Raw genomic sequence first — 27,062 nt, forward strand, 5'->3', positions numbered from 1 at the left:
ACACTCGATCGAGCGAGCGAGCGAGCGAGACACTCGACGACAAACATTATACGTGTTGACTGTGCTGTGGATGGACTGGATTGAAGGAATGTGATCCCAAGCAAAAATGTTGAAAAAAACTGTTTTCTACTTTTATTTTTAGACCTTTATACCTCGTACTCTACCCAGTGAGTTCAATCGGTAAGTAACAAGTACATGATTCGCTCAACTTGTGCAGAACTGTGCATTTTATTGGCAAGAATTGAAAATTGCTTTATTCAATAATTCATTCAATTTCAATAAGTAATATTAATAACATTAACAATTCTAATTTGAAATTGAACTTTGTTTTATTAGATGAATTAAGTAACTCAATTTCATCTTATCTTTTTTATTTTAAGTAAGGAAACCATATATCTATCTGTGTCACAGGTTAAATGGGCCCAGTTTCATAAAGCCTACAGTCACACCACAGTCATTGATAATGAAAGTGTCTGTTGTAGCACTTTTGTGTCCGATCTGCACTGCATCAACAATCAAGCACCCTAGGCCTTACGTCCTGACTTAAGGATTCTGCCGAGTATCAACGTAAACATAAACGTATTGTAACTGTTGATACATGATGATGTGAAGCACTTGTAAACACTTGCTAATATATGATAATAATTATATGATAGATGGCAGAAACTGGTTTGGATAACTTTTCGTATGGTGCCACCACTTTTTCACTCGTGTTTACTTGCTTGAACTTACTTGAACTTACTTGAATCCACCGCACCATCACACAACTGGGGAGGAGACGGTGGTTCTGGTTACTGGGGCAGACAGCTTAGATAAGCTTATGTAGAGCCCCCCGTTGTTCTTTAGGAATTTATCCACATGTCCCGAGTTCCACATGTTTACAAAAAGGGATATCTCATTAATAAGGTAAATTAGATACACTATTATTTCATATCGAATGAAAAGTGGTGGTGCCATACAGAAACTTTTCCACAGGTTTCACCACGGGGGACCAGTGAACCAAAATATGTGTTTGCATCGTTGTGGCTAGTGCCCAACTCAATTTTTGCAAAGAATTTTTTTTCAAGCAACAGTTTCTGCTAAATAGCTTTACTAGGCCCTGATCGCTCTGCTGAGATTGTTATAAATAATATCATAATGAGGATTTTGATTTTTGTTCATACATTTCAAACTTATTTTCTATTCCCAGTTGTTGTAGGATAACTAACTAGTCGGCCAACCAGTCCGTGTGATCATGATTGACGTCAGTGCTAATCTAGTGAGAGGTGTCACTTTCTTGGCTGGGGAAGTGTTAGAGTGCAATGTCACATTCTCTTGTCCGGCAAACAGCTCTAATAGCACCAGCCCTGGGTGAGTATGCAGCGCTCTCCCTTAACAGTGGTCCACTTGCCAAATGGTAGTTAGACACCTGAGGAGGACCAGTAAAAGGCTCTCCAAGTGGTTCAGCTGGTTAAAGTTCAGTATTGAAAAGCGTCCCTGTTTCATGTTAAAAGCACATCGACTAGTGAAACAACTGGCGGGCTAGTGAAAAGACAAGATAGTTGCAAACTGGCCTAGCTGGCTAGTCATTGAACAAAGTTTACATCAAACCATGCTATGGGAATTTCACTTTAAGTTTAGTTGTGTCTACCCGAGTGGTATAGCCCACCGTACTCAACTTCTAGTGACTTGAAAAGTTCCAGCAACTCGACAAGTTCTACATGTAGCTCAAAGCAGTACGGTTTGAGTTTTGGTCGAGATGGTTATGCATAATTGCTGCTCATCACCAACTGAGTACAAAATCTGAGTATCACCCAATCTCAAAAAAATCTTCTAAACACTCTTTTTTACAATTTCCTCCATTGGTTCTCTTTCTTCACACAGTGGTGTCCAATCCCTCGCTTGGGCAAGCGCCCAGCTCCATTGTCAATGTCACATCAGTGCCTCAAAGGTTATGTTGCCTAAAGTACCAATCAGCGAAAAGTCAGAGGAACTGGAGTTACTGCAGAGTTCTGGCAACACAAGCTTTGCACCCAGTAGGGGTAGGCGCTTTGATGTTTTGGTTTTTAACTTTTTAACATTGACTGAATAAATTCTTATCTTATCTGTATCAAGAGACATCACATGTAATGTGGCCTATAGACCATGTGGCGTGTCATGGCCGAACAGTTAAGAGCGCTGGATTCAAGCTCTATTGTTTGATCAGCAGAGTGTGGGTTCGAATCCCGGTCGTGACACTTGCTACATAAAATTGGGGAGGTAGTGCTTTATGCTCTACCTGCCAGGCTTCGGACTGATGATATCCAAGCCTACATCCGCATGGACTGTAAAAGGGGTAACCCTGTTTCACACTAAGGAGTAGGTGGCAACAGCCTCTGGAAAAAACAGTTGTAGCCCACACCTTGAAGTGGCCTTCAGGCCTTGTGTGTCTGGCAACTTGCATAACAAAAAAATAAAGCTCCGGTGATCACTCAAACCCTATTACTTTTGCTGCACTTGGTTAGTGTCAAAACACCTGTATTAATGGACTGCCAAACAAAACTCATCACTGGGGGAACTCACTTATGGGGGGAAATATAAACAGTATAACAAAGTACTAACTCTTCAAACATACAAGCTTTTCTACACCTGCCTCACAATCTCTCGCCAAACTGGCTCTTTCCACAAAGTTTCCATAGTGAGACTACTGTAGAGACCAAACTCAAGAACCCTCTGTGATTTTATTTTTGTCAGGAGAGAAGGGGAACTGCATCCTGTCAACAGAGCCCAAGATACTCTTCTGCGATTTGAACCTTAAACCTGGAGAAAGAAAAACATGTGAGTCAAAGGAAAATTTGATGCAACTTGATTCTGTCTTGATGTACGCTCCTCTCCAACAAGAGGTCCTGCCCGAAGGTCTACAACCAAAGTGTTATGACATGTACCGGGTAAAAATAGGGTATAAATGTGAGACAACCATGTGGGTAGACTCTTTTGAGAAGTGGTGGTTCCAAGCTGAACCACAATTGAAAAGAAGTCTTGCATTTGACTGAAGACAAGAAGCAGTGTACACTATTCAAAATGTCAAGGCTGTTTCTCTGCTATGTTTTTTCTCGGAAACCACCACTTCTCACTTGTCTCATCACAAAACAGCTATTTTGCCAATGTGGTTGTTACCTGCTATCTACTTTCTTACTGCACTAAAATGCCATTGGAAGCTTTAAACCTTACTGAGATACAGACCTGGAATGTCATCTTTGATAGGGCAAGGCCACTTTGGACACATCTTAAAAGTCTATGGGAAACTTTTGAAGGGGCAAATCATGAATAATTTTGGGCTTATGCTGATTTCAGCCATTTCTGTACGCTTTTGGTTTAATTTCTCTTGAACAATATTTCAAGTTGTCTAGATTGTTTTCGGAAAGGAGCGGGTAAAGATGCTCAGATAAGTTGTTTTAAAAAAAAATTGACTTTTCAATAATTATTTTCTGTAAACCTTTGCAGTCCTTTACCATGAGACAATCCCGAATGATGCACCCCCATCCTACAGAGGGCAGGCTGTGAAGTACTCCTACAAGGTCACCATCGGCACGCAGCGAGTTAACTGCCCCATCAGGCTTCTCAGAGTACCATTCAGAGTTCTCTTTCTGTACGGTGAGTGAAGATGTTCGAGAGCCAAACACGATCAAGTATAGGACCATATTGAATATGATGTCACCATTCAAATATCTGACCTACAAAATGGCGTGTGTGCGCATGTGCGTGCGTGTGTGCGTGCATGTGCCGTAAAAATCAAACTGGGAATGTTGCGTGCTGTGTGCCCAAGCTACCCTGGCTCTCAGAAGGCTTTTTCAAACATGCAGGTACCTATTTATACCCCACGTAAAGAGAAGCAATTGTAAAGCATCTTGCTCAAGGACACAAGTGCTATGACTGAGATTCGAACACACACTCCGATGACTTAACCACCAGAACATGAATTTGATGCTCTTAACCACTGCCATGACATACGAATTCGTTCTGAACAGTTTTCCTTTCTGACTTTTCAGGTTTGGGTGACACCAGTTTGCCCGAGCAGGAAGACACGACAGCATCCAGTAATCCGTTCCTGGCCGAGGAGAGAACTCAGAACACCTTTCTTGATCTTGCCACCCAGGTTCTCAACACAGTCACCTCAAGGAAAAACCCAAGTAGGAAAAGTTCAGTTTTTAGTACACACCAAACAGCACAATTAGCGCCATTAACATGATAGATAGGAAACAAGAAGAAATGTTCAGTTTCAGAAGTGGGAGGAAAATCCCAAATGGGGAAAACTCATGCAATCAGTTAGGGACTGAAAACCCAATCCACATGCAAGGGTCTGGTCTGAGGTTGGATTCGATTCGAGTCCACAGAGGTGAAAGGCAGCATACCTAATTCCCAGTAGGAAATAGGAAATTGAGAATGAAGAAAAAAGAAGTATTATTGACCAAAAATTAAATAAAGACTTTACAGGAAGAATACCTTTTGGAAGAGTAAATGTATTCTAATCTTCTGTTTTGCAATAAAAATACTAAACAACCGACGTTTTGCAATAAAAATACTAAACAACCGACGTTTTGCAATAAAAATACTAAACAACCGACATGTGAACAGTTATTCAAAGCGGTAACGCTTCTCGCAGTCAAATTTTGACATAAATTGTGTTATCTTTTTACATACCCATGTTGCTTCAAAGAGAAACGATTCTCAAAATTCTTTATACTATCAAACTCTGCTGAAGGGTTCTAACCAAAGGTTTTTATTGCCTTCAATTTAAAGAGTGATTACCCAACTTATTACCCTCCCTTAAATCTATTTTGAGAAATCAAGTATTGTTTTGATAAAAATATAGGCTCTGAGACCCAACCAAATCTTTTCACAGCCAACACTCAACCTAAGAGATTTACATGGTTGTACCCGCAAGTTTACTATTTATTTATAGTTTCTTCTTATTTCTCCACACCATGCAAAGCTTCAAACAATACTTATTGTTTTGATGTTTCAATTTGTAACTGAATCCTTTTCCGACAGATTCCTACAACATTAAGAACTCTGATGGTACTGTGGCTAGATTTTGTCTCTTCAAGCCGGCGTACAAACTGGGAGAAGATATTATTGGAACCATCGAGTTCCCACCAAGCTGCACGGTACCCTGTGTACAGGTAAGTACAGGGAACCAGTGATGCTCTGTGGGCATTTTTTTAGTACAACAGGCTGCAGGGATAGCAAGCCAAGAATCAGGGATATGATGTCTTTGTTTTAACCGGATAAAAAAAAAAAAAAAAAAAAAAAAAATGCATGTATAAATTTTTACAAATTTTTATAATTAAGATCAAATTAAAAAAAACATGTAGATAAAACCATACAGAATGCCCCAGATTGCAGAGTCATCAACGACAAATGTATGTAAGCTAGCTTCACGCTCACAAGCCTTCACGCCTTGCGCTCACAGTTCAGGCTTTTTTCAAACAGACTGTCTTATCCATGAAGAAAACATTTGTGCCTCTTTTAAACCCTTAGGTCGGAAAGTGTAATTATGTGATAATAATAAGCAGTTCTTGTACAGCGCATAATAAAATAAAGTTTCTATGCACTTCTGTAATTAAAAAGATGGGTTTCAAATGTATTTGTATTTTTCTACAGTATTCGGTGGTTCTTCAGTGTGAGGAGCACATAGCGGAGGAATGTAGGCGCAAACCCCACCAGGGCGTGTCAATGTCATCCCACGGTCGGCACCAGGAATTCTGCCTCCATATGAGCAAGTCGCACATGGTCTTGCCAATTCCACTGCACGTCACCCCCGGCTTCATTACGGACATCGGTAAGACAAGGATTGCCAGAGAGTGTCTCTCATAAAAATAACCGAGAGGAGCCTTAGGAAATCTTGTACTAGTATAGTATCTTGCCTGCCAGGAAGTGCACTGGAATGTTCCAAGTCTCATGACAATGACTAGAGCAAGCTCGAAATGTTGAGATTAATTAAGAACTCACTCTGCAGCAGTGATGCTAAAAACAAGAACTTCCCTCGATCTAAAGAGACCTACCTTCTGTCCAGGTAGTGTTTAATAAAGCAGGACAGTTCTTTTTAGAATAGAGAAATCTCCATAATTTCACAAAATTTGCACTGCGGCAGTTGTACATGTATATCTCAGACATGCAACTTGCTTATTGCCCCAAAAAGACGAAAGGACTGTTTACACTAAACTTTTGTACAATGGTTTTTCAGTTTTCTATGGCACTGTTTTGAAAAGTAAAAGAGGAAATCGGCTGATCAACTGAAAAGTTGCATGCCAGATATAATAATAGCAAGACAATTTCCAAAAAGAACATAGTAGACCCAGCAAGTACATGTAGTTCTACACATTAACCAAATATACAAGTTCAAACTCACTCTGTTTGTGAACGATTGTCCCATAAACCAACCCTTTTTAAAACATCCTTCATCTTTCTTTTTTTAGTTTGCTTGAAATGGAGGCTTCACTTCGAGTTCATCACCGCCAAGGATCCATCACCAGAACATGTGATCCCAGCAGACCAATCAGAGATTGCCATGTGGCAGGGTCCCAACTTCCTGAGCGTGGATACGCTGGTCTGGAATCTGCCCATTAAGATCCTGCCAACGAACCCCATGAATGCGTCAACGAGAACCGCGCTGGCGACAAGAACGCCCACATCTCTAACTGTGTGAGGGGTCTCTCTTTCTCTCTCTATGGATGTTTTGAGTAGCTTCTGGATGAAGGGAGTGTCTGGAAAATAGGAATGGGAGACTTTTCGAAAGCTCTGCCACTAGAGGGCAGCAGACCTACCAGGTAAGGGTGCACAACTCCTATACCAAACAATGGTAAATGCTACAAATTCAAAAATACTCAAAAAATATTTAGAAGTCTCTCAACCTCTTGAAAACTAAATCAGATACATTGTCATACACTAAACTTCAGATTTCTTCTCAATTTTTTTGTAGGTCAGCATTTTGGAATTTTAGCTAATTACCCTAGAAGAAACACTCCCAAAACCTCATGCATACCGCTTGTTATCATAGGGGAACTCGTGTCCAGTACGTCCTGTTCCAGAACAGTGCGGTTTATGCTGGCATTGTGTTATGAAAAACAAAATACAGTTTGGCTAAATCTAAATACAAAATCAAAAACACGCAAAACACATGGTATTTGCTGTCAGTGACCGTCACTCATGCTTCTCCTATTCCTAAGTTGTTGACATTACCTGGTGAAGTGCGCCCTCTCTTGGTGAATGGCAGATAGTGTAAAGTTTCCCATTATCTAGTTGGATTGAATAAGTATTCCGAGTGCTCATGGACATGGCACAATTTCATGGCTCTGCTTACTGACGAATTTCTGTGGTAGCTGTGTAAGTGAGGAATGTCCAGTAACGTGCAGTATGCATGTGAGCACAAGCCAAAAGTAATCACAGAATTCCCTGCTTTTGCAAGTGCCGATTCTAAGCTTTCCTTTAATAAAAAAAGTAATTAGTTTGCTATCTATTTAGACCAACACATCTAGCTCTATTACATTAGTAAGACAAAGAAAACATAGAGGTAGACATTGCATGAGGATTATTGTGAACAGTTATTTTACCCCGATATCATGACCAAAATCCCAGTGAAAGAAACAAACAATTTCTATCCATATTGTAAGTTTCTTTTTCAAAACAATGTTTTATTTTACAATACATGTACATGTACTCATATTTTTTAAAGATTTAACATAAACACTTTGCTTAGGTATTAATTAAATTATTTGTACAATAAAACGGTATATTAATTAGCAAAACAATACATTTTGTGTGACTCGCTTTTGTCAGTCTATATGTATAAATACTAGGGACTGTGCGTTCGATGACTATTTTACTGGGTTTTTAATTGAAAACAAAAGAGAAAGTATTTTAACCAGTTTAAACAGTATTGAGGGATCCTTTTCTTGGGCGAGAAAAGCAAACGTAATTACAAAATCGACAACATTTTTGCAACAATGCTGTTACAGAGCAAATCCAACTGATAACCACAGCTTAAAAAAAAGCTCAATTACAATGCAAACAAATCAAATGCATGCAGCAAGCAATTGCACTGTGTTTGATTGAGATACTACTGGTCAAATGAAGGTGTTTCTCAAGTCTTCTCATCTCACTATTATCACTAAGGGGATTAATTCAACCATGGTGCAAGGAACACACCAACTCTGTCAGTACCCATTTCATACACCTGGATTAAGAGAAACAATTTACGGTAAAGACTCTGCTGAATGACACAAGTATCTTGACTGCACTTCAAAGCCACCCTCCAAAAACGGGCATAACTTGACTCTGATGCATTAGACAGCTCGGATATTCTCAAACTTTGCATAGTGCAGTGCACAAATGGTTAGTGTGAAAGATTGGCATGGTATGATAAATTAGTCCGACTTCAGTGCACAATGATTTAGTCACTATAGACGATGTGACCAGTGACATCACATGTTTACAAAAGAGCCACAGAGCCTGGACTTCCTGCAGGCAAGATTTGTACACAGCCCAATGGAAGAAACCATAAAACCTTATATTTTATGGAGATTGCATATCAACTTTTGATATGATGAAAGGGGGCATATCTCAAAACTTGTCCATCGTTTACATTCATAACTCTTGGTTTTATGTGGAAATTATAACACAAAATTTCAACTTTCCCATAGAACCAGTGTAGTGTCTTGCCTGCCAGAATGCTCAAAGAATGTACAAGGTCACACTTATTGTAAACAAGGTTCACATGGTTTATAGTTTAACTGGCAACAGGGCCTAATTTCATAGAGCTGCTTTTAAAAGCACAACATTAGGCTAGCCAGAAAAAGATTACACCATTTGTGACTTTATCCTGCTTATTTTTACTTAGCATAAAATTTTCAAGCAATATTTTATGCCTCAGCAGCTCTGCCAAACTGCGTCCTGATGAGAAAAATTTCTCATAGACAAAGGCAGCGAGGTATCAAAACTTACGTCTGTCTTCTGTTAAGCAACAACTAAAAAATAAAAAATAATAGTATTGCATTGTTGCGATTACTTGTCTTCAAGTGAAGAAGCTCAGACCTGGGCCCATTTTCATAAAGCTGTTTAGCAGAAAATACTGCTTAACCAAATATATTTGCTAAGCAAACAAAAAAATTAATGAGCGGAGCACCAGTCACAACAAAGTAAACTTAATTGAATGTTGGCTGGTAACCCATTTTAGCTAAGCAATATTTTCCTGTGCTGAGCAAGTTTTTGTGCTTACAGGCTTTATGAAACTGGGCCCGTCATTTCCTTTCCCTCAAACTACGCCATCCTGGGTTGAATACTGGTTGTGTTGCGCATACTGACTGCTGATAAGTAAGAGATGATGAAGTAGTTATATGAAGCACCTTCATGTTGAAACTAATATAGCTTAGACCCTCCACTCTGTAACAAGAAACCAGAAAACAAATGCTAAACAAATTTCCTAAGAACTTGCTTGGTAGTGTGGAAAATACTTAAACACCAACACGTCAAAATACCCAGTTCTGTGTTGCATTCACTCTGTGGACATTCCTTTAGTACGTGCTCCATTAAACTTTTCAGGCCTTTTTGATAACAACTTCTCAGATTTTTTTCCACAGAACAACGAATCTGAAAACAGACTATAGCAGGGCTCAAATATTGGGGGAAAATCCCCAAGACCACAGGACTTGTAGCTCAGAATTTGTACTGAAAGGGGATTTATTTACAAGACCAAAATCAAAATGAGAAGCGACTACAGTCAAAATTAGAACAAGGTTTTACCATCTTAACTGTTTCATTTGAACAAAACACAAGGAGAAGATTCATCTCTTCTGTTTAATGGGCATACTCAGCAGAATTGAAAGACATTTGTGAGACTCAGATTCAACATTTGAACATCATCTGTTTGAGACAAAGATGTTGAAAAAGAACCACCAAAAAAAACAAGACCACCAGTCCTGTCTTGAGTTTACTGGGCCAACACTGAAATCACTGGCCTTTGACACATGTGTAAAAATTTGAGGCCTTTAATTTAACCAGGAAGAATATCATGCCTGTTATGTGTCACCGCAAATTTCTCATGTTATTGAATCAGAGATCATTTGCCATGTTTATTACTGACTTTTGCTGACTTTTACTGTCTTTGGGAGACATACGCCTTTTGGCGACAGTTTTTATTTTTAACTAAAATTTTGCTCTCCTGGGCATCTGATGTGTGTACCTACATGTACTTGTGAATGTTTTGCCTGAATAAATTTATTATTATTACTTACATTGATACAGTCCATCTCTTCTATTGACATTGGTAACCTTTTATACTTTGTTGGGAGACTTGTGAAGTCAATACCTTCCCCTCGTCTTGTGCTGACCTTTGAGGTACTGGAATTAGATTGAGCCTTGGAAGATGATATTGCCGGCCCTGAACAATGAGAAATGTCAATATCAAAAAAATAAATAACAGGTGATTTTTGAGGCATGGTGTGAGCTCTCGATGTATATTTATTGGTTTGCGGTAACACCATCATGTGTATACATGTATCTACGTACTTGCTGGATTTATTATGTTCTTTTGAACCAAACCTACACAGCAAAGTAATAATAAAAATAAAACGTCCATTTATATTGCGCAGTTACCTATATAAATATACTCTACGCCATTACAAGGAATACAAAAATTGCAGAAAAAAAATTAAAAAACAAAAACACAAACAGAGCAAGAATGAGTTAAATGGGTGAAGTAAACAAGTGGGTTTTTAACTTAGATTTAAATACAGTAAGTGAACAAGACTGTCTAATGCAAGGTGTGAGATTGTTCCAAAGATTTGGAGCAGCGTATAGAAATGCCAGATAACCTAATGTAGTAGATATAAGCATGGTCTTACTGCAAACTATTCTTAGAACTATGCGGTTTCGTTCCACTATCGTCTCCTGTAACAACATACGGGAGACAATAGCATAGTTCTAGGAGTAACTTCAAACCAAATACACAAAGTTTACATTTCTACAAATTTACAGGATCAACTTGATTAAAGGAACACGTTGCCTTGGATCGGACGAGTTGGTCTTTGAAAAGCATTTGTAACCGTTTGTTATAAAATGCATATGGTGAGAAAGATGTTGTAAAAGTAGAATACAATGATCCACACAAATTTGCCTCGAAATTGCGTGGTTTTCCATTTACTGTGCGAACTAACACGGTCGGCCATTTATGGGAGTCAAAAATTTGAATCCATAAATGGCCGACCGTGTTAGTCGACGAGGTAAAAGGAAAACCGTGCAATTTCGAGGCATGTTTGTGTGGATTATTGTATTCTACTTTTACAACATCTTTCTACCCATATGCATTTTATAACAAATGGTTACAAACGCTTTCAAAGACCAACTCGACCGATCCAAGGCAACGTGTTCCTTTAACCATATTTCTCCTTGTTTTAAAAGGTTCAACTTAGTTTTAAACATTCAGCAAAACGACAACAAATAGTAATAGATGTTAAAGATAAAGAATATTAATTTTTGGTTTTCACCCATACACCGCTGTGTTAGCACTTTGTACTCAGTACTTTCCCCAAATACTAAATAGTAAGTCAGTAAACACATACCTGGTGTTGCTTCGGAAAAGCGGAATTTGATGAGTGGTACGTGGGGTCGCACCCTCTGAAAGAAACAGGAACATTTAAATGTTAAAAAAGTTATTACCACCATTAAAATAAAGAGTGAATAAACCCCAAACATCACATATTTATGTTTACTTTAAAATTCAATTTACTAAGAATACAAAAAAATAAATAAAAAAATAAATATGTATTTCCCAATCCGGGTGGTGTCACTCACCTGCCCTGCCTGTGAAAACAAGTCAAAGCTCTGCAAAATTTGCCTCTAAGGTACTATAAAAGTAAAACCTAAAAGGTATTTCTCATTATTGGTCGTAAACACACTTAGCCATGGATATAGTGTCGGCAATACACGTACTCCCTTTAAAACACCGTTGTGAAATTTAAAGACCGATCTCTTTTGTGTTGGCGGATCGGACGTGCTAACGTTAATCGTTGTTAATGTTACTGTTAACAAAAGGTAGCACTACTGCATTCCAAAACCTAAAATATTAGTCCCTTAATCTGTAGGTATTAAGCTATTCATAAATTTCAATTGTACGAAAATATACTTTTCATGAAAGGAAGAATATTGCAAAGATTTCTAAGCTTACCTGGATGACAACACGGGCGGCCGACATGATGACTGGAGGTCAAAGGTTGTACCCGTGATCCTCTGCGCGAAAACAAATTAAGTTTGAGGGGGGAGGGGGCGGTGTAGGAGTGCTTTCTGTGCATTAAAACACAAGGGTCTCTCTCAATTTCAATATTTTCCGCTTACTTTCAAGAATTTGGCAATCAACTCTCAGAAATAATGAAAAGTTTCTAAGAATATAGTTTGAGGTGTTTTTGCTCATTTTGGGGGTTGCAATACAGAGAATTTGTGGAGAAATTTGTAGTGCAGAAACATTTTGAGTGCGTTGTTCGCAGTCATTGAACTTGCCATTTGTTGATCACTGGCCATTGATCTTAACAAGGATTGGTTACAGAGGGTCATGTTATAGTAACATAAATAAAGCGGCCTTTGGTTTACTAGGGTAAATTGTAGATTATTTTCCGTTTTCCGTTAACAAGACAAAATCTACCGATTCAACCGTGCTAAAGGCACAACCAGGTAAACCGTTTTAAATCAAACCCGATCAACAAATGTAGTAAAAAAACATCTCTTAATATATTAATCAAAACTCCTGATAAGTAAAGTACACAAATAAGGAAAACTGACTTGCTCTTCAACATTACTTTATTTCATTTAATTTATTAATTTCACAAGTAAAAATTGCAAGTGATAAAAGAACAATAAAGAAAACACACACAGAATGCGGTTATAAAGAAGATTTTTATTACTATCTGGTTTTGATGTCCTGGGCCCAAATTCATAAAGCTGTTAAGCAGAAAATGGAAGAAATTTTGGATGGTAACCAGAAATTTCTTAAGCAAAACTTTTCTGTGCTTCAGGTTTTATGAAATTGGGCCCTGTTATTAACATTGTTAAACACTAATTTATAGCATATAAGGATAATTATTTTTTCGGTATATGGGTACAAACCAAAAATTAATATTCTTTATCCCCGATGCAAATGTAACATCTATTAAATCGTTTGCAGTACCCGCTGCTAAAACATAGGATTCGAACTGCCTCTAGCTACCGGGCAATCTCGGTGGTCTAGTTGGTATGACACTGCTCTAGAATTGCAAAGGTCGTGGGTTCGAATCCCACCCGAGTAAAAATGCCTGTGATTTTTTTCACAGGACTCGGGAAAGTACTGAGTATACAGTGCTACACACATCGGTGTATATGGGTAAAAACCAAAAATTAAAATTATTTTTTCAATCGGTAATTAGTTTTACCCTGAAAGCTCACTTAAAGTTCACATTAGTACAAATATTCAGGAGAAATTTTATAACAAAATTAATTTTGTTATTAAAAACTAAAGGCTTTAATGAATTTACTATTCTATGAAAACTCCTGTTGTAAAATTTTCCTCCCTCTCAAGCCCCTTTCCCCTAACCAAATCACAACACTTGTCCGTACATTATTTTTAATTTAAAACAATATTATAAAAAACTAGTAGACAAGACTTAAAGGTTTAAACCCAGCCCCCTACATTTTACTGTTTACTACATCACACATGTGGCATCATGGCAAATGACTTTATATTTTTTATTATAAAAAAGTACAGTTAACGCTTATTACAAGTACAGCTGTTTCTTATTGAAGCAAAAGGTCTCTATGGTAACATTTCAAACATCGTTGGTGAGACATCCCGTCTGATCATCTGAAGAAGAAAAACAAAATTACCAACATTAAAAAAAATAATTTGGTGAACTCATTTAACTTGTATTTCAACAAAAAATCAAAAGCTCTTTCACATTACCAAGAGAATTCCCTGGTAAAAAAAAGAAAAAAAGAGGGAATTTGAGGGCGGGGGGGGGGGGGGGGGGGGATTGTAATCCTACTGTAAACCAACCATAATTTCACACTGAATTCAATTTTCCTGGTAAAATTAACAATCAGTTTTGCCAACTCCAGGTTATCCCGAGTTTTAACCTGGGTAGGAAATACAGCTGCTAAAAGGTCAACCAAATATTTCATGGGAATGGCAGGTGCAAAAGGCACTATAAAACTTTAAAATGAGTTGAATGAGTTTAACTTAAGGGCACTGGGCACTAATTGTACTTATACTCAAAATAATTGTTAACATAAAAAACTTACTTGGTAACGAGCACAAGCTTTTGATAGTATAAAACAGTGTGAGAAACGGCTCCCTCTGAAGTAACACATTTTTTGAGAAAGATGTAATTTCTCAAGCCAAATAAGTAATTAAGCTTTTTGCTCAATCGCCAACTTACCTCATGATTGTTTTCACTTCGGGTTCAGGTTTACAAATCGACAGACACTGTCTGGTCGCGGCCATGACATGTGTAGGTTCCTTCGTCAATGGACGCATCGTAATCTCTGATACGCAAGCGAGTGACGGAGGAAGAGATTTCAACTGAGCTTACTCGTGCTGGTGGTCCTAACAAAGAAACAAAAAACCAATTGCATAAGTGTATGTAATGCATACCTGCACATTATAGTAGTGATAGCTTTAACCCTTTGGTGCACAAGGTGGTCGCTAGCGACCACCAAAAACGCGTCAAATTGGGTTTTAACAGTCATAACTTGGTGAGAGTTATCTGTTATTCCTTTACTTCTTGTTACTAACTATCACCCCAGTACACTGAAAGTTTGTCTTCTTCATATTTACCTGCAATTTCTAAGCCGTCGGGGCCAGACCACTTGGGGTGGAGTTCGGGAAGAAGGTTGTAGGTACACTCAACGTATTTTTCAACACCATCTACTGATGCTACGCCATATAATTCTCCAATTTCAACCTCTTTCACTGAAAGACAAAACACCAAAATAAATAAATAGATAAATTAACATGGGGATGAATTAGGCTGTTCGAATCAAGGATTGTGTTTATAATATTATCATTTTTATTATTAATTTTAGTTTTACCCATGTACACCAATGTGTGTAAGCACTGTATACTCAGTACTTTCCCGAGCTTTGTAAACAAACCACAGGCATTTGCGTTTTATACATTTGGCTTGTTATTATCATTATCACTATACAGAATACAAATTTGAAGAAAACTAGGAAGAAAAGGAGCCAACTACCGTTGTAACATTCGCTGGAGCCATCTGCCTCACTCGGCATTGAGGCACAGGACTCTCTCAATGCAAAAATCTCCTGATAGGAGAATGACCCCGCTAATGTGCTGGCGCAATCATTGACTGCTTTCAGGCATAGCTCCTGGCAGGGTACGACCGCCTTCTCTCTGCACGGTGGCAAGTAGAGGGAGCACATGTAGGGACGGAAGTAAGCGCTGCAGGCATTTTCCAAGATGAGGGAGAAGTTTTCCAAATTGGCTGCAACTTGATCTTGGTTCAGGCCGGTGAGGCTTGGGACGAACGTCGAGGAGTAGGCGATTCCAGTCATGCAGGCAGGCACTCGGATCTCCTCACAGGCTGTTGAAAAACATTTCGAAAATCAGAACAAACTATAATTGTTCAGGCAAGATATTTTGATCATTGAAAAACAAGTAAGAACATTAGTAGTGCAAGGGCTGACCTAGATGTACACATGGTATACATGCTCTCATTCATTTAGTTTTTATGCATATATATATATCAATAAGGGAATCAATGTGTGGTGAAGAGGTTTTCAACTAGTGGATAAATCCCAACGAGGCCTCGTTCTTGATAATTTTACCGAGACGAAGTCAAGGTAAATTATCAAGAACCAGGCCTCGGCAGGTTTAAACCACTACTTGAAAACCGATTCAACACACTTTGATTCCCATTCATAAATACCTTTTTCAGTCAAAAACATCAACACTTTTTGGTCAAAAAGTAAAATAACTTCAAAAGTTATAATTGTTCAATGATTTCTTTCAACACAACACCCTCCAGCTATGAAATGGTAAAGCCCTCTGCCGCCCTAGGTACCCTCTCTACTATCATTATCTTCAGACGGTGTAAGTTTAATGTAAATCTGTGGACATTGTGTTTTGTGTTACAAAAAGTACCAAAATCCTTTAGGTGAGAGGTCTCCCCAGAGTAAATAAGAAAAGAAAAAAAAAAAAAAAATCAAACTTCATAAATACAGCCCTTTATTCTTACATGAATGATCTGGTCCCTCATCGGGTACAGTAGTGTTGTCAATATTAGTGGTATCACCGATTAAAACTGGGACGGCTGAATCTTCATGGGAACCAGTGCAGACATAGGTACCGGCGTCGACCGAGTCGGTAAACTCTCTGATGGAAAGTGCTGTGACATTGTCCGAGAAGTGGTGGACTTTGATGCGGGAAGTATAATCTGGGATTTCACAGGTAATAAAGAAGAATCTTAAATCATAAACCTTCTCAGCTCCCTGGGGAGTATATACAGCCTGTGCTGCCAAATATGTAGCGCACTTAGCTTATCAATCACAAGAACCATCTCTGCCCTCACAAGGAACCCATTTACCCCTGGGTGGAGAGAAGCTTATGGTTTAGTGTCTTGCTCAACGACACAAGGGTCAAGACCAGGATTGGAACCCACATTCTACTGAACAGAAACACCAGAGCTTGAGTTCGGTGCTCTTATCCGCTCGGCCACGAATACAAATAATCCAACAAGCTTCTTACCATCTGTGATTTCAACTCCATCAGGGTTGAACCATTTGGGCTGGACCACCGGGAGAAGGTTGTAGTGACACTCAACGTACTTATCGGTGCGACCGAGTGACGTATAGCTGCTGACCTCTTCCACTGAAACTTCGTTCACTGCAAACAAAACAACGTCAAGAAGATTAATTTGAATAATCCCAAAACATACATTGAGGGATGATTCATGGGCTTTGCAACTTCCCATAGTCAAATGTACTTTCATCAAGTAATAGTAATAATAATATTCAGTCTTTTATATATCGCTTTTTTACACTGTGTCTCAAAGTGCTTCCATTATTATAACCTCTAATCACTGGGCCTTTTCATTCCTTAAACCATCTCACCTCCCTCGGGAGTATACAGCCTTGTGCAACAAATGCGCTACTCGGCTAAATCAATCACAAGAGCGATCTCTGCGCCCACAGGTACCCATTTACCCCTGGGTGGAGAGAAGCAATTAAAGTGTCCTGCTCATGGACACAAGTGTCACAAACAGGATTCAAACCCACACTCTGCTGAACAGAAACACCAACATCCGCTCAGCCATGCAACCCCACTTTTCATTGGTTCATTTCAAAGGGCATTAATGCTTTAGGAAAGTGGGCTTCACACCCACAACACAACTTTGCAGAAAATAAAAGAAAGAGCGCGAACTACCGTTGTAACATTCGCTGGAGCCATCTGCCTCACTCGGCATTGAGGCACACGCGTCTCTCAAGGCGGTCACCTCCGTCTGCGAGAACGACCCCGCTAAAGTACTGGCGCATTCATTGACTGCTTTCAGACACAGCTCCTGGCAGGGTATAATGGCCTTCTCTCTGCACGGTGGCAAGTAGAGGGAGCACATGTAGGGACGGAAGTAAGCACTGCAGGCGTTGTCCAAGATGAGGGAGAAACTCTCCATGAGGGTCTCAACCTCATCTTGGTTCAGGCCGATGATGCTCGGGATGTAGGTCGAGGAGTAGCCGATTCCAGTCATGCAGGCTGAGACTCGAATCTCCTCACAGTCTGTAAACAAATAACCCAATATTTGTCATTTTCCTTAACCTCGTCGAGCAAAATATTTGGTCCTTTAAAACGAATAGGGAGATTTTATAAGCAATATTTGCTTAAGAAGAATTTTAGGGCAGCAGGATTTCCTAATGAAAACTTTTGAGGGCGACGCTATTTTCTACAAAATTGTTTTAATGGGCAGCAATCTTTCCCTGAGAAGAATCTCAGAGCAGCAATATTTTTGGGGCTATTTCCTAAACAAAATGTTTGTTTAGAACAACTAAATTTTCCTCAGAAATTTTTTAGGGCAGCAGTATTTTCAGATATCTAATGAAAAGCTGGTGAAATTAAACTACCAACAATGAAATGTCAACCTTAGTTAAATATTCCTTAAGTAACACCTTTAAAAAAAACAATTTAGGAAAGGCAAACTAATTCTGAAAACAAAAGTACATACTTTCTCCGATTTGCTTTGGATTCAGATCAACCAGACGAGTTGACTTTTCAAAACTGTAAACGCCGCAAACATAAGTTCCTCCATTGGCTTCATCGGTGTAACCCTCAATGATAAGACGGCTTGTGAAGTCGTTGACATATTCCACGCGGGTGTTTAGTAAACTGGAACCTTTTGAAATACAACAAATTAGGAATAATATTATTTGGTTTTAAACATACACTGGTTGTGTTCAGTACTGTCTTAATTCCTGTGAAAAAATCCACAGCAAATGTCTTACCAGTTAAATGTAGATATATATACAATAAAACTAACATGTGAAAATTAGTCATTTCAAGAGGTGGTAGCGTTTTTGAGATATCGCCAACTGGTTGTGTTGAGCTCTGCACATACTGAGTACTTCCTTAATTCCGTGAAAAAAAAAAACCAGCAAATGTCATACCAGATAAACATATATATATAAAAATAAGTATGAAGTAATTATTGAAAACAAGACCTTGAAGTGTGAGAAGAACACTTAAAGACTTTTAATGATAGATCTAACGAGCATCCAATGACATCACTTGGTGCATCACACACAGTACAAACATGTACGAAATAAGGTGGAGTTTGCGGTGACACCACATGCAAAATCTATTTAGAGTTGTGTATGGACAAATAGAACCACTACGCAAAGTTTCAAAAAAGTGTACTTTGGGTTTTTGGAACCATTCAATTGTTTTAATCCTTCATAAATGTAGATATATACAGTAAAACTAACATGTTAAAAGTACTTGAATTGAAAAAGATTAATTGTAGGAGCTGGGGTTTTAAGTCAACGACTGACCAGGTGCAATGGTATCCCCATCTGCAGTTATCCACGCCGGTTGTTCCTGTACGGTATGGTAGACAAACAGCGAGGAGCACTCCAACGACACATCAATCCGAGTTGAGGAAACTTGACTCACATTCGCAGGTGCCACCACCAGAAGAAGGGCTACATAAAAAGTAACAAATTGAAATCATGTTTTATAGCATTACCATTTTAAAATTTTAAATTGTAAAGCCTAATTTTGATGTCAAATGTTCTCCTTTGTAAAAAGTGTTTGATTATCTTTTATTTTGTGTGATTTGAATGTCCTTTAAAAATGTAAATTCAGATGGCAATTCGGTCGTTGGACCGCAAATTTATGAATTTTTTTTAATAAACCATAAACCGTATTATACAGGCACGATTCTTTCCTTTGAAAAAAGTAGGACAATTTAGTTGAGAAGGACTGACCTAAAGGTACACATGGTGCAGGCTTTAATAATAGACTTTTCCTGCTATTTTTCTGATTAGGGTAAAAAAAAAACAATCAGAAATCAGAACTACTGGTTTTTCTTGATCAAATAACAATTAGATTAGGGTTCACTGTTTTTAAAAGGAATTACATGGAGATAACAGGTGTGAGTTGGCTAAGAGGAAAAAGGATGTATTATTCCGTCCTCTTTCTTTAATGAAGCTTTCCTGCATAATGCATGACGACTTACAGCAGTTGTTTTCATCTGAGTTATCAGCGCAGTCGAACTTGCCATCGCACCAAAACACCGCCTTCAGGCACTCCCCACTTAGTAGGCAGGCGTGTTCGTCAACAGAGCAGCCCGATGAAGACGTCTTGCATAACTCCTCTGCCTCGTCACTCTCGTCAGCTTGTACAAGAGAAAACAGGAAGAAGAATTTAAGTATTGTGGCCAAAATGTCATGACTCTGCTAAGCTGTGAGCGAAGAATCGGCGCTTATAATCAAGCGTTAGTCAAGCAGTGAAGAACCAGTTGGTTTTTCAAAAATTATTTTGTCTGTTTTGTCATGATATGATAGTTGTTAGTTTTTCTTTGCAAAACAAATAATTAGTCAATCAAAGTTAAATGCATGAATTAAAAATGTAATTTGGAACATAAAAGTATAAATTCAAAAAATAAAAAACTACCAAACCAGTGAGAGGGAAGGAGGAAAAGGTGACCAGGTGATGGCTGTCCCATCAAACAAATATTGTAAACTATTACATCACAATTAACAGATGTTAAATTTGCATCGGGGATAAAGAATTTTCATTTTGGTTTTACTAATAATTTTACACTGATGTGTGTTACTGCTGTATACTCAGTACTTTTCTAAATTCTGGGGGAAAAAATGAATAAAAAAATCACAGGCATATTACTCGGGTGGGAGTCGAACCCACACCACACCTAAAATAACCACAGAAATAAATAAAAACCTTAACCCCCAACCCTAATGCAGAAGTTGCTTTATGCTCTCACCACAATCGTAGTTGTTATCACATACTAGGGTGCTGGAAATACATTCTCGGTTATTGCAGACAAATTCAAATAAAGAACAGTTCCCTGAATGAAAAAAGAGAAAAGAGAAAATGAAAAAAACAACCAATGAATGAATATCACCAATTAGGTGAGGTGCAGCGGTAGCACCATGGAAAAATCTCCTTTTTAAGGCAGAGACACTATTGGTAATTACTCAAAATAATTGTTAGCATAAAAACTTACTTGGTAAAGAGCAATGGGAGCTGTTGATAGTATAAAACATTGTGAGAAACGGCTAACTCTGAGGTAACATAGTTTTTGAGAAAAAGGTAACTTCTCACTCGATTAATAAAAAAGTTCAGCTGAAGCCTTTTTCTATGCATCTGAAAGCACACAAAGTAATGCGACAAGGATGTTTTTCTTTCATTATCCTCTTGCAACTTCGATGACCCATTCAGCCCAAATTTTGTTGTGTCTGTTCTTTTTCATTTTTGTTTTTGGTTTGACTGCACCTTGCACCCAGCAGGGAGAACATGTGCGCATTACATGGTTTTATAATTATTTTATTACTGTGTCGTGTTTGGATATCCCATCAAATTGTAACATACTGGAAATACCAACAATGTCAGTCCAAAAAACTTTGAGTTTGAAAATGCAAAAATAAAAAAAACAATGTACATGTGTACCTTAATAAAATAAAAGTATCCCTTTATTCTTACATGATTGGTCTGGTATGCCAGGTATAGTAGTGTTGTCCATGTTAGTGGCATCACCAATTACAACTGGAACGGCTGAATCTTCATGGGCACCAGTGCAAACATAGGTGCCGGTGACAAATGAGTCAGCGAAATCGCTGATGGAAAGTTCGGTGACGCTGTCTGACACATAGTTGACTTTGATGGGGGAGTTAACATCTGGAAGTTCACCGATAATAATAAAGGGTACTTGTCAGTTTATAATCAAGAAAATTAAATATATATTTGCTGGTCTGGCAGGATTTTCATATTCTTGGCAATACAAGTTTCTCCGGAGGATTGTTACTGCACTATGAACTGTATAATATTGTAAACTATTCTACATAAATTCAAAATCTTGTGTATGGAATTTTTGGCACATTGATATACCTGTTCCACTTGCATCAATAAAAATAAGCAACATTATTATTATTGTTATAAAAATGACCTTTTTTTGGTTTTTGAAAAATGAAAAATGAAGGAAAACTCAAAGAATACATCAAGTTAAAACCACTTTAAAATTTTCATTAAGCACTGCCCTGCTCCCTGCTTTAAAAGTTCAAAATAATCTTGCTTAATTCTTACCGTCCGTGATTTCAACTCCCTCAGGAGTAAACCACTTGGGCTGGAACGCTGGCAGAAAGTTGTAGGTACACCTAACAGACTTCATGGTGATGCCCAAAATAGTTTGACTGACGACTTCATCTACTGAGACTTCGTTTACTGCGAAGAAAACAATAACAAGAGATTGATTATATATGATTTGAAGCAACACATGGTGAGGTATCAATATATATTTGGTTTGCGGTAACGCCATGTGTATATCTACTTGCTAGGTAGAGTTTATTCTTTAGAGAACTGTCTTGCTATTTATGTAGATTTTTCAGATTTTTTGGGAGACTTCTCAGTTCTGAGAAGAACTGTCCTGCTTTTTAACTACTACCTGGGCGGAAGGTAGAAAATTAGCTGGGACTACTACTTTAGCTTATAGGATAGTTGTAAACTGCTGTACCACGGAGTGAGTTCTCAATTGGTCTCAAGGTTTCGACAAGGCAGGAGACTGACGATGACTATAGCCACATCAAGGTGACGGCTACATGATTTTAGGCTGTTTACCCTTAACAACTGTCACAGGGTTAGCCTACAGGCATAGGTATCATGCACTGGGAGCCTGGCTGGTAGAGCAGAAAGCGGAACCTTCCCAACTGTTTACAAAGCAATTATGGTTAAGTGCCTTGCTCAAGGGCACAAGTGTCATGACCGGGATTCGAACCCACACTCTGCTGCTGACTTCACCAGAGATTGGGTCGGGTGAACTAGACTGCTCAGCCACAACACGCAACGCATCTTCTTTAATGCATAAAGTCTTGGCAAAGTTATTGTAAAGCAATGAAACAGTTTCATGTAATCAGGCCCACTGCAGGACTACAAAATTAGGTTCAGACAACTTTGAAGAAGAAAGGAAATTGCGCTAAACTACCGTTGTAACATTCGCTGAAGTCATCTGCCTCACTCGGCACTGAAGAACATGCATCTCTCAATGCGGTCACCTGTCCCTGCGAGAATGACCCCGCTAATGTACTGGCGCAATCATTGACTGCTTTCAGGCATAGCTCCTGGCAGGGTACGACCGCCTTCTCTCTGCACGGTGGCAAGTAGAGGGAGCACATGTAGGGACGGAAGTAAGCACTGCAGGCATTGTCCAAGATCAGGGAGAAGCTTTCCAGATTGGATGCAACTTGATCTTGGTTCAGGCCGGTGAGGCTTGGGACGAAGGTCGAGGAGTAGGCGATTCCAGTCATGCAGGCAGGCACTCGAATCTCCTCACAGGCTGTGAAATATTTTTCAAATCAGAATAAAGGAGAACCTTTAGAAATTAGCTACGACATGATACTTGTTATCTATTAAGACATCATCCACACCCTGTTTTTTTTAATAGTTTGGTCAGCGAGTTTTTTCATTTGCCTCAACCTCGTGTAAAAGAGTTGCACGTGAAGGATTTGGGTGCTCATTAGTTTCCTTTGCATTCCACTCTGGCAAAAGAGTTTGCATGATTGTTAAACTGTGCACCATGCTAACACTTGGACCGGTACACACTTTATCGTGAGGTCGTCTGTTCTGTCTCTTTTGTACGCACATTTTGTGTCAATTTGTTGGACCAAGCAATATGAAGTTTCTGGTCAACTGTTTGAATGCAAGAGGAATTTTTCTGTAGCAACAAGAAAAATTGGTTCTAACCAGTGTCTTGCTGGTAGAACATTATGTGAAAACTGACATCTGAATGGTTTCCCTTTTTGGAGATGTCTGGAACTGGTTGCCTGGAAATTGTATTGTAAATCCAGAACCTATTATTTGGATTTTATTATTGAATAGAAGTTGTAAACAAAACTTCATTTCTCCAACCCATTTTTCTTACATGATTGATCTGTTATGACTGTTCCCTCATCAGGTATAGTAGTGTTGTTCATGATGGTGTCTTCATTAACTGTGAACGAATCAATGTGAAGAGATGGATTTAAAACAAGAAAGATTTGAGAGATAATTGAGTGATTAATTTGAGAGATAAAAGAAATTTTTAAGCGTTTTATGAACTGGGGTAAACCACAGGACCCAGGCAAAATAGAATGAGACAATTTTAAAGAAAAAAGGAAATTGCGCTAACTACCATTGTAACATTCGATGAGGCCATCTGACTCTTTTGGCAAAGACGAACACGACTCTCTCAAAGACTCTGGAATTAGCCCAGAGCAGCCATCGAATGCTTTCAGGCACAGCTCCTGGCATGGTGCGACGGCCCTCTTTCCGCAGGGTGGCAGGAAGAGAGAGCAGATGTAGGGTCGGAGGTAAGCGCTGCAGTCAGAATCCAAGATGGGGGAAAAACTTTCCATGAGGGACTCAGCAAAATCTTGATCCTCCGCAACTAAGTTTGGGATTTGGGTCGAGGAGTAGGCAATTCCAGTCATGCAGGCAGGCACTCGGATCTCCTCACAGGCTGTGAAATATTTTGTAACAAATCAAAACCTTTTTAGAGGATTTTGCAAACATTGGATGCCATGAGTCAGAGAGTATCATGGGTGCATCCAACTCCTGCAACTGCTTGTGCTAGTGTTTGCCACCTGTGTGCCATGATAAGATATTTGATCCCGAGACACACCTTACTCATGGGCTGTAATTGGGTCATTTTGTTGGAACAACCTTTATAAAAGTCTTTATATACATGTATAAAAATATTTTTTTGTATATTAGTCTCTTTTTGCATGTATGTAGGAACAATTTGTTAGGAGCAATTAAGAGAAATTTTTTCTACCAGTGTCTTGCATTATCCACAAAAAGTTCCCTTCAGTAAAAACTGCTATCTTGGAGATGGTCTGGCACTGGTTGCCTGGAAATCGTACCGTATTTCTAAAACGTATAGTTTGAATTAAGTTATTGAGTTGAATTATTGAACAAAACTTCATTACTCCAACCCATTTTTCTTACATGATTGATCTGTTATGACTGGTCCCTCATCCGGTATAGTAGTGTTGTACATGATGGTGTCTTCATTTACTGTGAACAAATCAATGTGAAAAGATCAATTTAACAAAAAATAGATTTGAAAGATAATTGAGTGATAAATTTGAGAGATAAAAGAAATTTTTAAGCGTTTTATGAACTGGGGTAAATCGCAGGACCCAGGCAAAATAGAATGAGGCAACTTTGAAGAAAAAAGGAAATTGCGCTATAACTACCGTTGTAACATTCGATGAGGTCATCTGACTCTTTTGGCAATGAAGAACACGACTCTCTCAAAGACTCTGGAATTGGCCCAGAGCAGCCATCGACTGCTTTCAAGCATAGCTCCTGGCAGGGTGCGACCGCCTTCTTTCCGCAGGGTGGCAGGAAGAGGGAGCACATGTAGGGACGGAAGTAAGCACTGCAGCCATTGTCCAAGATCAGGGAGAAGCTTTCCAGACTGGCTGCAACGTCATCTTGACTCAGACCGGTCAAGCTTGGGACGAAGGTCGAGGAGTAGGCGATTCCAGTCATGCAGGCAGGCACTCGAATCTCCTCACAGGCTGTGAAATATTTTTCAAATCAGAATAAAAGAGAACCTTTAGAAATTAGCTACTACATGATACTTGTTATCTATTAAGACATCAAGAAGGAGCAAATGTAGGGGCGGAGGCAAGTGCTGCAGGCATTGTCCAAGATGGGGGAGAAGCTTTCCAAGAGGGACTCAGCAAAGTCTTGATTCTCGGCAACGGGGTTTGGGATTTGGGTCGAGGAGTAAGCAATTCCAGTCATGCAGGCAGGCACTCCGATCTCCTCACAGGCTGTGAAATATTTTTAAAAACAAATCAGGTTAAAGCAGAACCGTTTACACGATAAGCACCTACATGTTGAAGCTCGCACAAGTTGTGTGGTCTCAGATGCTTGATTTCGAAACCTCAGCTGGGGTTTCAAAAACAATTCAAATGTTTAATTAATTAATAAATTAACTTCATTTCCCAAACCCATTATTCTTACATGAATGATCTGGTCCCTCATCGGGTATAGTAGTGTTTTCCATATTAGTGGTATCACCGATTAAAACTGGGACGGCTGAATCTTCATGGGCACCAGTGCAGACATAGGTACCAGCGTCGACAGAGTCAGTGAAATCGTGGATGGAAAGTCCAGTGATGCTGTCCGAAACATAGTTGACTTTGATGCGGGAATGAACATCTGGGAGTTCACAGATAAAAAAGAAAAGTACTTATGTCAGATTATAATCAAAAGGAAAAGACCACGAACCTTGTGTTCAAAAGGGCACATGCTTTTTCTAGAATTTGAAGGGCATCGGTGCCATCGGTAAATTTGAGGCATGAAAGTATTAAATAATGAGCAGTACCTATAGATACTAAATAGTAAACTTACGGGTACAACCATGAACAATATCTCTTATGAGGGAGTGTTGGCTCTGAATAGAGCCATTGTACATGGTTGTACCCGCAAGTTTACTTTTTAGTATTTATAGTTACTACTTATTTTTCACACAATGCAAAGCTTTAAACACAATTTGATAAATAATGGTTACTCTTGAGGTAACGTCCGTCGATGTCGGTTTTTTCCCATAACCGATATATCGAAAATTTAATATCGAGTATACTCGATATATCGAGTATTTCCCGCGCGCAAGATGGAAGCCTAAAAACAGCACTTGGTATACTCATGGAGGTAGAAATATATATACCGTAGACTGACAGTTTAATAGGGTTACATTTCAACCTGTTTTTGTCTGATCCCCCGAACTTGTTTGTAGTTCATACAATTTCAAATTGCGTAGTCTTGCCCCGATTATTTCTGGTTTTACAACAAAGTATGATCGCCGCTACCGCTGGCTTGGCCATTTGGTGAACGCTCACCACAATTCTCGATTCGTGATTGGCCATGATTGGCCGTCTCAAAATGACACAGAGCCTTTGTGAGTTGCGTGACTCGCCGACATTAAGGTGTCAGTTGCCGATGCATTGACGTAGAAGTGTCAATCAAGTTGTCCGACGGGCGCCCGGACTACCTTTACGGTTGAAAATGGTTGAGATAATCATCGAAAAAAAATCACTAGAAAGTCCCGCAAAACACAGACCTACCACTCCGCGATCACAATATACAACGCACGCAGCATGCAGTCACATAGTCTCCAATAAAGGCTCGTAGTCTTTTTACTTTGCATTCTATAACAAAGGCAAGAAACATTGAATGCTAGAACGCCCTCTATTGTCGAAATAACGCAGTGCATCACGCGTTACCGCCTTGACCAAAGACTGCACGTGTCTGTGCATGCTTGGGCAAACGGGTTTTCCCCCCGAATTGC

At 39.0% G+C, this 27,062-nt stretch overlaps 3 protein-coding genes across 5 annotated transcripts in view; 1 reads left to right on the forward strand and 2 right to left on the reverse strand.

Annotated features, from left to right (window-relative positions):
- Nucleotides 1-17: 17 nt before the first annotated feature.
- Nucleotides 18-6,837, forward strand: LOC139942098 (RAB6A-GEF complex partner protein 2-like). Its single transcript, XM_071938791.1, has 9 exons — nt 18-180; nt 1,190-1,350; nt 1,864-2,021; nt 2,713-2,796; nt 3,463-3,612; nt 4,008-4,148; nt 5,011-5,141; nt 5,623-5,800; nt 6,438-6,837. Exons 2-9 carry the CDS (start codon nt 1,235-1,237, stop codon nt 6,665-6,667), a joined length of 1,188 nt encoding a protein of 395 aa, XP_071794892.1. The 5' UTR covers nt 18-180; nt 1,190-1,234; the 3' UTR covers nt 6,668-6,837.
- Nucleotides 6,838-7,716: 879 nt separating this feature from the next.
- LOC139942099 (alpha-ketoglutarate dehydrogenase component 4-like) lies at nt 7,717-12,235 on the reverse strand. Its single transcript, XM_071938792.1, has 4 exons — nt 12,182-12,235; nt 11,577-11,631; nt 10,251-10,396; nt 7,717-9,399 (listed from the first exon to the last, which is right to left on the reverse strand). The coding sequence occupies exons 1-4, from the start codon at nt 12,206-12,208 to the stop codon at nt 9,376-9,378; spliced, it is 252 nt and encodes an 83-aa protein (XP_071794893.1). The 5' UTR covers nt 12,209-12,235; the 3' UTR covers nt 7,717-9,375.
- A 560-nt stretch (nt 12,236-12,795) lies between these two features.
- The window catches only part of LOC139941778 (uncharacterized), a 37,857-nt gene continuing 23,590 nt past the window's right edge, over nt 12,796-27,062 (reverse strand). For all 3 annotated transcript variants that reach the window (XM_071938394.1, XM_071938396.1, XM_071938395.1), the window contains 19 exons: nt 25,736-25,933; nt 24,958-25,284; nt 24,707-24,775; nt 23,892-24,218; nt 23,643-23,711; nt 22,707-23,057; nt 21,812-21,949; nt 21,212-21,406; nt 20,493-20,576; nt 19,725-19,883; nt 19,039-19,188; nt 18,216-18,383; nt 17,423-17,773; nt 16,745-16,882; nt 16,236-16,433; nt 15,231-15,581; nt 14,816-14,950; nt 14,418-14,584; nt 12,796-13,843 (listed from right to left, as the gene is read on the reverse strand). In XM_071938394.1, the coding sequence (XP_071794495.1) occupies nt 14,448-14,584; nt 14,816-14,950; nt 15,231-15,581; nt 16,236-16,433; nt 16,745-16,882; nt 17,423-17,773; nt 18,216-18,383; nt 19,039-19,188; nt 19,725-19,883; nt 20,493-20,576; nt 21,212-21,406; nt 21,812-21,949; nt 22,707-23,057; nt 23,643-23,711; nt 23,892-24,218; nt 24,707-24,775; nt 24,958-25,284; nt 25,736-25,933 (3,545 nt within the window). In that variant the 3' untranslated portion in view covers nt 12,796-13,843; nt 14,418-14,447. The remainder of the gene's footprint in view (nt 13,844-14,417; nt 14,585-14,815; nt 14,951-15,230; nt 15,582-16,235; nt 16,434-16,744; nt 16,883-17,422; nt 17,774-18,215; nt 18,384-19,038; nt 19,189-19,724; nt 19,884-20,492; nt 20,577-21,211; nt 21,407-21,811; nt 21,950-22,706; nt 23,058-23,642; nt 23,712-23,891; nt 24,219-24,706; nt 24,776-24,957; nt 25,285-25,735; nt 25,934-27,062) is intronic.

Source organism: Asterias amurensis, chromosome 9 (assembly GCF_032118995.1).
Source record: "Asterias amurensis chromosome 9, ASM3211899v1".
Classification (NCBI taxonomy): Eukaryota; Metazoa; Echinodermata; class Asteroidea; order Forcipulatida; family Asteriidae; genus Asterias; species Asterias amurensis.

Bases quoted from the DNA above. Each gene is read 5' to 3' on its own strand.
- LOC139942099 (XM_071938792.1), bottom strand. From the start codon at position 12,208: ATGTCGGCCGCCCGTGTTGTCATCCAG. The intron at 10,397-11,576 runs GTATGTGTTTAC...CTCATTGTTCAG, and splicing joins CTTTTCCGAAGCAACACCAG to GGCCGGCAATATCATCTTCC. The intron at 9,400-10,250 runs GTAAGTAATAAT...TTCTTGTTACAG, and splicing joins AAGAGATGGACTGTATCAAT to AGTGGAGGGTCTAAGCTATA.
- LOC139942098 (XM_071938791.1), top strand. From the start codon at position 1,235: ATGATTGACGTCAGTGCTAATCTAGTGAGAGGTGTCACTTTCTTGGCT. The intron at 1,351-1,863 runs GTGAGTATGCAG...TTCTTCACACAG, and splicing joins TCTAATAGCACCAGCCCTGG to TGGTGTCCAATCCCTCGCTT. The intron at 5,801-6,437 runs GTAAGACAAGGA...TTCTTTTTTTAG, and splicing joins CGGCTTCATTACGGACATCG to TTTGCTTGAAATGGAGGCTT.